Consider the following 13,928-nt stretch of genomic DNA (forward strand, 5'->3'; position numbering starts at 1 on the left):
GACTTCCCCTCCTAGAAGGACAATAGATGTCACACTCACTTTATTAGTGAATTGTTCCCCTCTTTTTCACAGCACCCTATGATATAAGTTTTTTAATGATACATTTTGAAAAATAAGTAAAATGAAGCAAAATATGCCAATCTGTCATCCGCCGGGGAAAGTTTAGGCACTAGTGGGACCCAGAAACATATGTAGAACTTATGGCAAGGTACTGGTTTGGGGCCCTCCTCCCTCCAACAATCCAGACCACTATATTTTGTATGCTGATTGCAGAGGGCACCAGTAGAGTACCTTGGCACATGCACAGTTTCCCGATAAATGCTCAGCATTGTGTACACATCTGAATCAGGCAGGCCCTAGGTCTAGTACCCGCGTCACATTTAAAATGACTGCCAGCCTAATTTACAAATATTATTTATCCTATCAAATATTTTATATCCTATCAAACAAAATTAAAGGGACTTTGGTAGTGTGGGCAGGTCCATGTCGACGCGATCGATGCGATTTTTACATTGGAATCAATGTAAAATGGTCCCTGAGACCCGACTTTACATTGGGCCCAATGTAAAATGCCCCCCAGACCCCAATTTTCATTGTATACCCACCCTCATGGGTGAAATGCCCCCCCATTGTTAACGCCACCCCACGATCAACGCCAACCCGAAGCGTGGCGAGCGCAGCGAGCCCGCGAGGGGCGGCGGTACGCTTCCGCTGAACTTTTCATACCCCCACTATCCACGTCGGCGTGGAGTTGATTTTATATAGTGTGGCGAGCACAGCGAGCCACCGAGCCCGAAGCGTGGCGAGCAGACGCATATTACTTCACAGGTATTACACATCCCCTCGCGGGGCTCGCTGTGCTCGCTACTCTTCCGGCTCGGTGGCTCGCTGCACTCGCCACACTATATAAAATCAACTCCACGCCGACGTGGATAGTGGGGGTATGAAACGGTCGGAGGACGCGTACCGCCGCCCCTATATACTTATTTCCCAATAGAAGGGTTCAGAAAGGGTATCAATTGCAATTTTTAATGTTATAAACCAGTTGTTCTCAAACTCTGTCCTCACACGGTTCACGTTTTCCAGGACACCCGACAGGTGCACTCATTCATTACTGACTGACACATTTTAAAAGATCCACAGGTGGAGTTAATTATTTCACTTGTGATTCCGTGAGGAGACCTGCAAAACACGCACTGTGTGGGTCCTGAGGGCCAACTTTAAGAACCTGTGTAACAAACCATTTTGTAATTGAAAAACTGAAATGTTTTTCATTTTATCTGACGGATTTTCAAAACCCTCTTCCTTGATATATTTATGTATCTAAAATGACTTAACAGAAAAAAAGAAAAAGAAGAAACTTCATACAAACACAATATTTCAAACCAGGCCTGCCAGCTCTTATTGAACTGCACATCCCAGCATGCCCAGCTACAGTTTTGCTATTTAGCCATACAAAAACTGTAGCAGGGCATGCTGGGATGTGTAGTTCAACAACAGCTGGAGAGCCGAAGGTTCCCCATCCCTGTTTTAAACAAACCTCCGTGTAGTTAGACTGTTGGACCGCCAGTGCGGTTAATCGGGAGCAGTACTGCGTCGGAAGGTCAATTTTTCTCCAAATTGCATTGAGATTGATGGAATCAGTTCTTCATCTCATTTTGGGAAAGGCTAAAAACTGTAATTGTTTAGCAAGCGCCAATTATTGGCAATATAAACTGTATGGAAGCAATCAACAAATCTCACTAATTCATTTAACCTTTATTTCTCATCTAAAGAAGATTTGCCGCACATATAATTATAATCCAGAACCATTAAGAAATTAATTATTTTGCAACGTCTCATTATTTAAAGCAGCAACAATTTTTTTTTTTTTTTTAACAAGAGTTTGCCGGAATCTTGCACCGGATTAAAGAGAAAAGGGGTTTTAATTAAGTTTAAAATAAGCTGACCCTTCTCTTAACTGCATGGTGTGAAGCTGGATGGGATTTAGCTTGCTATAAAATTAAGCAAGTGTCACAGGAGAATCAGTGTGACAAACTGTGAGGTTTAATTTACTTTGAGATGCCTTGCTGGCAGTTAGACTGGAGTCAGTTCCCCCTCTTGGCCCACAGAGGGCGCTCCTGCTTATCACTTCGGTCATAGTGCCATTGAACAAAGGCTGCAAGCAAAGTCAATTCTGTCCTTTTCACTGCAATCCTCATTATAATCCTGTTCCCTTTCCCTTCCCATCTCCACATTTTCCCTCCCAGCCTGTCTACATCTCCGGATCAATGGCTGTACATAGCTGACTCTTAGCTCACACACACCGCTGGAGAACTGCTCCAGTCACAAGTCAGCCGCTGTTTAACCTGTTCTCCCCAACAGAAAGGACAAAAAAAGAGGAACCTGTCACCCTATTCCGGATTTATTTGATACTTTTTTGAATTATTTTTTCTTTTTGGCATTTTTTTCTTTTTTAATTTTTTATTTTTTTTTGCAAGATGGAACCAACTATGGATATTTAATGCACAGGGATTTCATTCTCTACAGGATTTGGGATCTTTTTTTCTTCCTTTTGATGGATTCTACTGGGAACTGCAGCTTCCTCCGAGAGTTAGTTAGGTGGATTTAGCAGGTTGTGGTGGTGAGCTGGACTGAAATTAAAGTTTGTGCATTGCATCTGCAATATATCACACACAAGACTGGGCTGTGCATGTGTTATACACATCCCAGGGTCTGGCAATCCCGAAGTGTCGGCTGAAATATGGAGCTTTGTGCTGGATTACATTCACTACCAAAACTGGTATTTCTCATCTCTTTTACACTGCACAGATCTCTCCTCTCGCTGGCTGGTAAGTACAGTACAAATGCAATCTCCTATCCCCTGTATATGCTATGGGCAGGGCCGGCGCGTGCCGCTCAGCAAAGCCTGCAAAGCAGGGAGGCGCTGAGCTGTATAGGCGCACTCTCCCTGCTCTGTGACTCTGCCACTGTGTGGTGCTGCTGCTGTCAGTGTATGACAGGCAGCAGTGCTGGCAGCAGAGCGAGAACTTACATCAGATGCTGAAGCACGGAGCACGGAGCAGCAGCAGCGGGGGAAGTCCCTTAAGCTTCCTAACTGCGGTGCCGACTTCAGCCTTTCCTCACTCATCTCACAGGACAGCATCTGCCGAGCAGGGATTGGAGGAGCTCGGCACATGCTGATGATAAGAGCCACTGATTGGAGGAGCCTATAACATGCTCCTTTGATCCCTGGCTGAACCACAGGATGTAACAGAAATTAATGACGTCCTCTGTGAGTACTTCTCTGTCTCTGTACTAGCTCCTGCCTCTCCCTGCAGCAGCTTCTCTCTCCCCATCATCTGTCCCACTCCCACCTCCTTCCTGCCCAGCATCTGTCCTGTCCCCTCCTGCCCACCATCTCTCCCTGCCCTGTATTTGCCCTCTCTCCCTGCCCATCATCTGCCCCACCCATCCCTACCCAGTATCTGCCTTCCTCTCACTGCCCAGCAACTGTCCTGTCCCCCTCTCCTGCCCACCATTTGTCCCTGCCCAGTATTTGCCCCCTCTCCCTGCCTATCATCTATCCCAACATCTCCCTACCCAGCATTTGCCTTCTGCTCCCTGCCCACTATCTATCCCCCCTCTCCCTGCCCATCGTCTGTCCCCCTCTATCTGCCCAGCTCCTCTCCCCTCTCTCTGCCCATCATCTGTCCCCCTCCCTCTGCCCATCATCTGTCCCACCCTTTTGCTGCCCATCATCATTACCCCTATCCCTCTCTGCCCAGCATCTGTTCCTGTGTCCCCACCATCTGCCCCCTCTGCCCAGAATCTGACCCCCCAGCATCTATCCCACCTCTCTCCCCACATCTGTCCGCATACGCATGCACACTGGGTGTGCGAGGTGTGCACAGGCACACCCTAATGCACACACCCCCAGCCAACACTGTCACACATCATGTGCAGGGTTTGGGCTTCCCTGACATGTTACTTAAGTCCTGGCCACCTCACAGGTGGCTGCTGCTTAGCAATGTGCAGTGGCACGAAGGCAAAGGATGAGGAGGCGTCAGCAGCAGAGGCAGGACGGTGGAGGCCTCTTTACCCATATAACATGTAAATAAAATAAATGCGGCATGGATGGGGTGCATGGTGGCTGGGCATGACTTGCCTGGATGTATGTGTTTGTGCACTCCCTATTTGTATGTTCTTTCTTGAATGTTTTATTTTAATAGGTGATATTGACTGTGCTGCCTTTAGTTTGGGGTGTCTCTCGCTGATAGACCCCTAGTAGTAAATGAAATGTGGATTGTACTAAATCAGGGCTGGGCAACACCAGCCCTCCAGATGTTGATGAACTACATATCCCAGCATGCCTTGCATCAGTTTCAGCATGGCCACATAGCAAAACTAATGCAAAGCATCCTGGGATGTGTAGTTCATTTACATCTGGAGGGCCGGTGTTGCCCAGCCCTGTACTAAATGGTGCAACAGATCAACAGGTGAGGTGAGATAGAATGAAAAAAATAAAAATGGTTTATTAATTTATCATCAGTGTGTTGCCATTAATAATTATTGACAACAAAGCAATGATAAATTAATAAAACATTTTTATTTTTTCATTCTCTCTCGTCACATCTGCCCTGTGTCACTCTATGCTCTCCCTAGTGCCCTGCATCTCACTATGTCCTACACAGCGCCCTGCATCTCACTATGTCCTACACAGCGCCCTGCATCTCACTATGTCCTACACAGCGCCCTGCATCTCACTATGTCCTACACAGCGCCCTGCATCTCACTATGTCCTACACAGCGCCCTGCATCTCACTATGTCCTACACAGCGCCCTGCATCTCACTATGTCCTACACAGCGCCCTGCATCTCACTATGTCCTACACAGCGCCCTGCATCTCACTATGTCCTACACAGCGCCCTGCATCTCACTATGTCCTACACAGCGCCCTGCATCTCACTATGTCCTACACAGCGCCCTGCATCTCACTATGTCCTACACAGCGCCCTGCATCTCACTATGTCCTACACAGCGCCCTGCATCTCACTATGTCCTACACAGCGCCCTGCATCTCACTATGTCCTAAACAGCGCCCTGCATCTCACTATGTCCTACACAGCGCCCTGCAACTCACTATGCCCTCCCTATGTCTCTCTATGCCCTCCCTATAGCCATGAGTCTCTCTATGCCGGCTGTGCACACCCATATAATATGATCTGCGCACGCGTATGTCTGTACCCCTCTCTCAGCCTAGCATCCGTACCCTCCACACTGCTCGACATCTCACTGTCCTACCCTCTCTCTGCCCAGCATCTGGCTCCCCATAACCTAGTTCCATCTTTTCCCTCCTATCTCTTTTCCTTGTACCCCATCTATCATTTCTGTACTCCATTCATATTCCACAATTTTCCCTCAGCACCCACTTTTCCCTTGCTCCCCTCACAAATCACTGTTTTTCTAACATTTCCCCTTCTCGTGCCTCTCCTTTCCTATTACTCCTTTGCTCTCTACCCACCTTACGTCTCTACTACTGTGGGCATGATGTGGATAAGGTGCATTCCTACTGTGGATTTCATATGTAATGGGATCTACTGTGAGCGTTATGTATAAGGGGCACTACTATTGTGTGCATTGAGTTTTTAAGTAATGCTACTATGTGAGTTACTGTATGTATAAGGGACAATACTACTGTGGGTGTTTTAAGTGGCACCAGCATTATGTTAAAGGGGCATTACTTCTGTGAGCATTGTGTATAATACTTTTGTGGGCATTATGTATAAGGGGCAGTACTGTGGGCTTTGTGTATAAAGGGACACCAGGTACGGTGTAATGTGGATTGTGCTACTGTATGGTGTAATTTAACTAGCGGTACTATTGTGTGACTGTCCCCCTTCCTTATAATACCACACCCTTTATTTGTGTGTGCCATTAAATATGGGAGGGCGCAAATATACAGTTTGCAGGAGGGAGCCAGAGAACCTAGCACCGGCCCTGGCTATGGGAATGTCATATCTTCCAGGAGCTGTTTAATTCCACTTTTTGTGTTTGCTGTACCATGATGTTTGCAAAGGCAGCCTGGATTTACTTGAGAATGTATTTGCTGCAGTGGTTTAAAGAAGGGGGGGGGGGGGGGGTACATGCATATATATATATATATATATATATATATATATATATATATATATATATATATATATATATATATATATATCATGTACCTGCAACGCTGTCATGAATTATTTATCCTCCTCCCCCCCCAGAGGGTTGATATGAGGGCTGATGGATTAAACACACTGTGTAGTAAATACATCTGGTTTGGAGGAAAATGATGCACCGTATTTTTTCACATCTCTTCCAGGCTTCAGGCAATTTGCCATAAAAAGGTGAACAGGATAATGGGTATTAAATATTCCTATAGTGTAAACTGTTGGAATGGGAGGAGGGGCTGCTGGCAAGATTGCAAATATTAAAAATGGTGTCGTTTTCTGTAAAGTGCATTAGGGGGGTGAGTTTAGTGTGAAGGGGGGTGAGTTTCGTGTGAATACTAAGTTCCATGTGGCAACTGATTTCCTGCTTAATAAGTGCATGAGGTTTGCAGTCAGTGAGATAGTAATGTCTTTCTGCTCTCGCCGTGCAAAACATTGGAAATGTTGGGTTTCTGCATAAGGGAAGCAGGCATGACCAGCAATGTGATGCTCTATAGTATTGTGGTAGTGTTTCAATAGCCCATGAATACTCTGTGGTCTGCCTGGTTCTCCTATCACGTAACATCACTACCTTTTATTATCTATATACAGTATACAGAGCTAATAGTCCCCTCCTTACACTTACACAGATGTGAGTACTTCCATCAGGGTGATCTTTTGTAGACCAATAAAGGACCTTAAATACCGGATCTTCTAGGAAAGCAGAATGATAAGGCAGGCCAATCAGTCTTCAGCTGGTGTGGAACTGGAACTATAGGTCCCAGCATGTCCTTGCCAGAGCAATATGCTCATTCATACAACAGCAGGGGGAAGCTGCAGGTAACCCAAGTTGTCTTCGAGCTGTGGTACTGAAATGGACAGCTCCTGGTTGGCTGGGGAAGCTGGACTATTTCTCTGCCAGATACAGTATCATAAACATATATGATTATCCCCATACATGTGCTATAGAGCATTAAGGCCACGTAGACTGGAAATGAATGAGCCACTGGGTCTTAGTCAAATAAATGCAACATGCTTAATCCACAGCTAAGTATATCTTGTTTTGCTGTTTGGCAGACTAGATGGACTAAAAGAGCATTTTGCGCCTGTAAGACAATGCTATTGGCCAATGCACATTAATCTCTGTGCTCTAGCAAGCTAGTTTGTTTCTTTAAAGCACTGCCAAAGGAAATAATACACATCCTGGATGGGGAATCCCAGTAGGATGTGTCATCTAAAAGGAAACGGCGTGCCATCGCAACCAACTTTTTATTTTCTTCGGGAAATGTTTTACAAACTTTTTTTTTGTATCAGTTGCAACTCACTCACATGTACCTGTGCGCTATATTACATGTAACAAGTCGATGTGACACGTTTCTTGCTATATTTTGTAATAGAAGTTGTCGTGAATCTTGTTAGATTTACTGCTGTGTGTTATAAATCAACAGTGACACTTCCCAGCATCTGTTTTCCTACAGTTATTGCTACCCACTGTCTTGTGCATGGTTTAAGCATTGCTTATGGGTCTGTCGTTACTGGTATGTTGGTAAGAGGGGTACAACTGGAGAATGTTAGGGGAAAAAAAAAAAACAAGAGTTTTTGGGAATGGGTTTAAAAAATGCAACGGAATCCCTGCATTGTGAAATAAGTAAAATGAGCTAAGGCTGTTATTCCAGATGCCGTTTCAGTGTGGATCCTTGGGTTTTATGAATCAATAGGCCCCAGCTGAGCCATAGAAAATGTATGGTGATTTATGGACAAATCAAATACTTTTTTATAGGACTACCGAGGGCCACGTACTAAGACTACTGATGAGAGTGTGCATTAATATATAATGTTAGGGTATGTTTAATATACTGGCTAGGCTATATAGTCTATTACAGTACTTAGGTCCAGGGACATTGGTTTTTTTAAAATGCTAACAAATGGATTTAAATGCAAAATGAACAATTTGGGTCTATGGGGAAGTATTTCAAATTTAGGAACTTTTTGAAAGCATTCAAAGTTATAACCACTTACAGAATACGCCAGCGGTATGCACATGTTATTATAGGGGTCAGATAGATCAAGACCAGGGTCTTCAAGTCCTGGCTAAGATCCCCAGAGCTTGTGGCCAGCTACAGTACTGTATGCAGGGCAGCCATCAGGGGGGGACTGCGGGGACTCTAGTCCTGGGCCCAGACAAAAAGGGGGCCCAGGAGTGGAGTTTATAAAGTATACTTTGACAAAGTTCACATTTCCCTTGAAGCGATGTCGAGGTTGAGTAGTGCGGCCAGTGCTACAGACACCGGAGGTCTCACCAGGCATTCCAGGTGTTCCTATTTTGTGAGTCCAGGGCCCCACAATTTCTGCTGGCAGCCCTTACTATGTCTCAAATAGCCTGTTTATTTCAATGTACTGTATGATTCTTTAGTTACTATATTCAGATGGAGCGCCTCTCATTCAGTGCCGGGGATCGTCAGAATGCACCTGCTGGCCATCGCCGGCAGAAAGGCGCTCCATCTGTCTGGGATGCATGAGCGTCTCACACACACACACACACACACTCGTGTCCCCGTTTTTTCGGTGCAGTGAAACGCGTGGAGGCGCCGGTGGGCTCCGTCGGAAGCGGAGGCACGAGCGTCTCATGCGGCTGGCTGGGGCTGGCGGTTGTCTGATGTTATTGCGCTGCGTATGTGTATGAGTGCGTCACATCTGAATGAGCTATAATAATCCTGATGTATACTGTAGTTGATATTAATACTTAAGGGCAGTATTCAATTGTTTTCACCAGCATTTCAGCTCGCTATCTCCGGTGGTGGTGCGCTGAAATGCACAAATGCTTTGCTAAACCTGACCATAATGAGCGCCATATGTGCAAGAAAATAGATCATTTTTTATATCGCCCTATGATCTCCCGTCATTTTAGATGGGAGATCGGTGCAATATAACAATTGAATACCACCCTAAGTGTCATCCACGGTAAACATGGGTATAGTATGACACAGTTTGACAGTTGGACAGGCACTGATGAAGTGCACTTTTAAGCGCTGCTTTGACGGTACTATAGGATGCAGAGAGCGTCAACGCGATCAAGAAGCATTGGTTTATGTCATTTTAGCTAATTTATTTAGGTTTGCAGGAAACCATCTTTTCTTTGTAATAACAATACCATAGTGAGGAGACAAGCTGTTTTTAATAGTTGCTAATCGTTAGTCATTAAATTACCTCCAATTGGATTTCATCTTTGTATTAAATCTAGGGACTTATAAATGTGTTGGGACCCAGAACAGACACTCAGATATGATCTCATGTGAACTCTGGCAGAAAAATGAAAACAAATAGCTGTAATTTAATATTGCCAAAATGCACATGTGCATCGTTCCCTGTACTAAAAGACAACCATTACAGCTCTGCCTGAGGGGGGTTCAAACTCAAAACTACAGGAAATATAGTAAGACATTTAACTGTGTGAGCTGTTTATAATAATGTATTATGTGCTTGCACCATGGTCATAATAACCTTCACTGAGTTAGGAGTGTATGTACATAGCTTTGGAGAGAGATAAAGTACCAGCCAATCATCTGCTATGTTTAGGAAATGGCAGTTGGGAGCTAGACGGTTGATACTTTCTCTTCATACCATATACAGAAAGAAACGGGCGAAAAAAATCGGTTCTTCGTCATCTTTTTCAGGGTCCATACTACCCTCCTGTGTCCATGCCACCATCTATTACCTTTAGTAAAGTTGTGGCGAGCGAAGCGGAGCGAGCCACTGACAATCGCGATTCACGTAGTGATGAATGTAACTGGCGTAAGCGGTGGCCGCTTTTAAAATGACATTCTATTGGTAAGTAGTTTCTGATGGCCAACCCTACACCCAACTCAACAGTTGGCGACTATGAACCTGCCACTCTGTGCACCGTCTGTTGGATCAATAACCCCACAACTCTACAAGGTTTTTCCTTGGACATTTCCAAGGATCTGGTAGTGGACCCTTCACCTCAAATCTCAAAAAAATCAAAAAGAAGCAGTAGATGTTTCTTGCAACATGTTATCGAACCTCATTAGGCATAGGTGACGAGCACACTTTCATGATGGTTTAAAAGAAGACCCTGATGTCTTTTGTTCTGATGTTTAACGTACTACTAAAGCTAAAGTTGCTTTGAAGGAACAAAGGCGGCTTCATGCTGGGACTGTGAACTCATTACCGTTATAAAAAGTGTCCACCTAAATCAATGAGCGGGATAGTGAAATCATTTAACCTTATATATGACTTGCTGTTTCTGTAGTTATGCAGCCAGTTATTAGAGTTTTATTACACAGTATCTTTATTTTCCTGTTTATGACTTTTGGGCTTTTGCCATGATGGAATACAGCATTGGTAGTTGTGTGACATGCATTACACACTTACATTAATTGCAGCAGACATTTGTTTTGCTGTGAACCAGTGATAAGAGAGAAGGCAGGCATGCTAGCCGAAATATAATAGGTCCATCTGCCGCATACCACATATGTTGATGCATGTTGGAGAGAACATCCTTTATTCTGCGTATTTAACAATTGATTAATTTGGTCTTTAAAAAATAAATGAGACAATAATGGAACAACTCTTGCTCAGGTTGTGTAATGATCTTAATCACTGGTAACATTTGTTACTGGAATCATTCTTTGTGAAGGAAAGGGGCTTTCCGCCCTCACATCAGCCTTAATTGAATGCCTTTTAAATGCCCATTTGTAAACTTTTAGCATTTTCTCTTTTTTTTTTTTTACTTTATTTTGAGCTTTCGAAGATTGTAGCTTAACCCTTTGATTGCCGACGTCTCTGTGAGAGATGCGCAAAGTATCCGCTAAAAAAATGCCGGCGTCTCTCACATTTGTTATATAAATTCAAATAAAAAAAATGTTGTGTAAAAAAAAAAGGGTACTTGTGTAATATCTGGGCGCCCGAGATGCGATGGGACCCGATTTTCGGGGTTTTTAGACTTTCATTGTACAATGTAAAAATCAGTCACATCGCATGCCATTTCCCGATTTTTACATTGGACCCAATGTTAAATGCCCCCCCAGACCCGATTTTTAATTGTATACCCACCCTGATGGTTAATTATTATGTCAAATGCCCCCCATTGTTAACGCAATGCCACGATCAACGTGAACCCGAAGCGTGGCGAGCGGCGGCGGTACGCGTCCTCCAACCTTTTCATACCCCCACTATCCACGTCGGCGTGGAGTTGACTTTATATAGTGTGGCGAGCACAGCGAGCCACCGAGCCCCGCGCGGGGACGCGGAATACGAGCCCGAAGCGTGGCGAGCGCAGCGAGCCCCACAAGGGGACCCGGAATACATGTTAAGTAATCGCGGGGCTCGTATTCCGCGGCCGCTCGCCACGTTTCGAGCTTGGTGGCTCGATGTGCTCGCCACACTATATAAAATCAACTCCACGCCGACGTGGATAGTGGGGGTATGAAAAGATCAGAGGATGCTGCGCTTGCCACGCTTCGGGTTGACGTTGATCGTGCCGTGGCGTTAAAAATGGGGGGGCATTTGACATAGTAATTACCCATCAGGGTGGGTATCCAATTCAAAATCGGGTCTGGGGGGCATTTAACATTGGGTCCAATGTAAAATCGGGTCTCAGGGACCATTTAACATTGGATCCAATGTAAAAATCGGGTTGAATCGGTCGCATTGCATCGCATGCGATTTGGTCGCATGCGATGTGATGCAACCGATTTTTCCGACACGATGAAAAAATTGGGTGCCCAGATAATACACAAGTAACAAAAAAAGATTATATTTCCTATATAAGGTAAACATTACAGGTCATTATGATAAATAAACATGTTTGCTTGGCAATTTTCACACTAAGCTGCTTGAAACGCTGGGAAAATGGCGGTTGCGCAATTTTTCTGGAGGCCTGCGCATGCCCAATAGAGTCTGAGCATTATAGTGCTCAGACTCTATTGCGCTGAGCGGCCCGGCGTTGCGGCCAGCAGAGAGGAGGGGCCAAGAACAGAGGAGGCTGCACATGAGTCTCCTGTTCTCTTAAAGGACCCATGTCAGTGGTGTTGGCAGTGCGCGGGTGTCTGCGGTGTCCTCAGTATGGGGGAGCCGGCTGTGTCATTGGTGTCAGCAGTGCAGGGGGGCTGGCTGCGCCCTCAGTGCGGGGTTACCAGCAGTGTCAGCAGTGCAGGGTGTCAGCGGTGTCCACAGTGAGGGGGTAGCAGCAGTGGCGGCAGTACAGGATGTGATGTCCTCACTGTCCTCACTGTGAGTTGGATACAGTGCTGTCTAGGTACAGTATGGATCGGATACTGTGTGGGCTGGATATAGTGCAGCTCGGATGCATCAGTAGTGCCTTTACTGTGGCAAAGGGTGCCGGCAGGGTCTTCCGTGCTTCCGGTAATGATCCCGGCCATACAGGGAGATCCAGGCTGTGGCTCTGATCGTTTCGGAATCTGGAAGTTCGGGCTAGTTCAGATTTCCCTAAATACAGATATGTTGAAAATGCAACTTGATAGACAAAGGGTGGACTAATAGACTGATAGACTAATTAGTAACTCAGTCAATTTGATTCAACCATCTGTGCTCACTCGCGGACATCTGTAGAGCCTGGACTGATAGGGGGCCTGGAGGACTGAGTTTGGGAACCTTGAAGCATTAGGCTGAACCTAAATTAATCCCCCCCCCCTCCAACCACCTATTTACTGCAGTCGCAGTTGTGTGCCGCACCCATTCATTGCAATGGGTTTGGTGACAACATTCTCAGTGAATTGCTTCATCATAGCCCCGCCCCTCTGTGTGATGTCATGAATCACAGCTTTGCAACACAAGCCCGTGGCCTCAATAATGCCATTTGCTCAGTCACCCATGGTAATCACCTGAATGCAAGTTACCTAAGTACAGTACTCTTCAAATCGGGCCCGTCCCAGCTAATTCGGGGCACTTGCGCGGTTTGTGCTCGATCAGCAATTTAGGGACACTCTCTATGAAACCTGAAATAAACAACGACATGTATTGCAAGGAGAATTGTTTAAAAAAAGAGGCAATGTGAGGTTGCCCATAGCAACCAAATGCATTGTGTCATTTCTATGGCATCTGGTTGGTATTTGTGGTCAATGCCACCTTCTCCCTTTGCACCGGTCTATCTTACTAGCTACACGTCTTTCCTTCTGTTCTGCGGTGCCTATAAAGCATGCGTCTGGCTCTGCGGCTAGGCCCTTTATGTTCAATGTTGCCCCATCTGTTACTCTATAATGTATGCTCACTTTGTTGTGTATTGTTCAGCCGAGATAGTCTTTTGCCCAAAACTGAGAGTTGCTTGTTAGTGTCCACCTCTGATCAGCTGTGAGTGGTGTGAACAGCTGACGCTTTCTTCCTGGAGGAAAAGATTTGATTTAATCAATAAGAGACAATATCTGCTGTTTACCTCATACCTGAATACCCATCACTGTGATCTTCCCTGCTTAACATTCCTATCCAGGCTCTCTTTCTGGATTCTTCCCTTCCTTGCCAGGATTTCAGTGCCGTTTGTAATGCTAAGTAGTTTTATAGATATTTTTAACTGCTGCATCTAATACGATACCAGGATTTCGTGAGGGCCGGTGGAAAAAAAAGACTACATGATTCTCTTAAAGCATTGCATGAATAATAAAGGGCGATGGGAGTGGAGCGGAGGATTCTGGGCTAAACCTACGGTATCCTACATACACATTGCAGTAGTGTCCATTTTTTACTTCAGACTTGCCTACTCTGGTTTGGGGAGCACTCCC

General features: G+C 45.3%; 1 protein-coding gene across 1 annotated transcript in view; it reads left to right on the forward strand.

Moving 5' to 3' along the window:
- Window positions 1–2,216: 2,216 nt before the first annotated feature.
- DCC (DCC netrin 1 receptor) overlaps window positions 2,217–13,928 on the forward strand; it is a 611,994-nt gene continuing 600,282 nt past the window's right edge. Inside the window, exon 1 of the mRNA XM_083151819.1 lies at window positions 2,217–2,831. Coding sequence (XP_083007945.1) covers window positions 2,744–2,831 — 88 coding nt within the window. The 5' untranslated portion in view covers window positions 2,217–2,743. The remainder of the gene's footprint in view (window positions 2,832–13,928) is intronic.

This window comes from Crinia signifera, chromosome 1 (genome assembly GCF_055691185.1).
Source record: "Crinia signifera chromosome 1, ASM5569118v1, whole genome shotgun sequence".
In the NCBI taxonomy this organism is placed as follows: domain Eukaryota; kingdom Metazoa; phylum Chordata; class Amphibia; order Anura; family Myobatrachidae; genus Crinia; species Crinia signifera.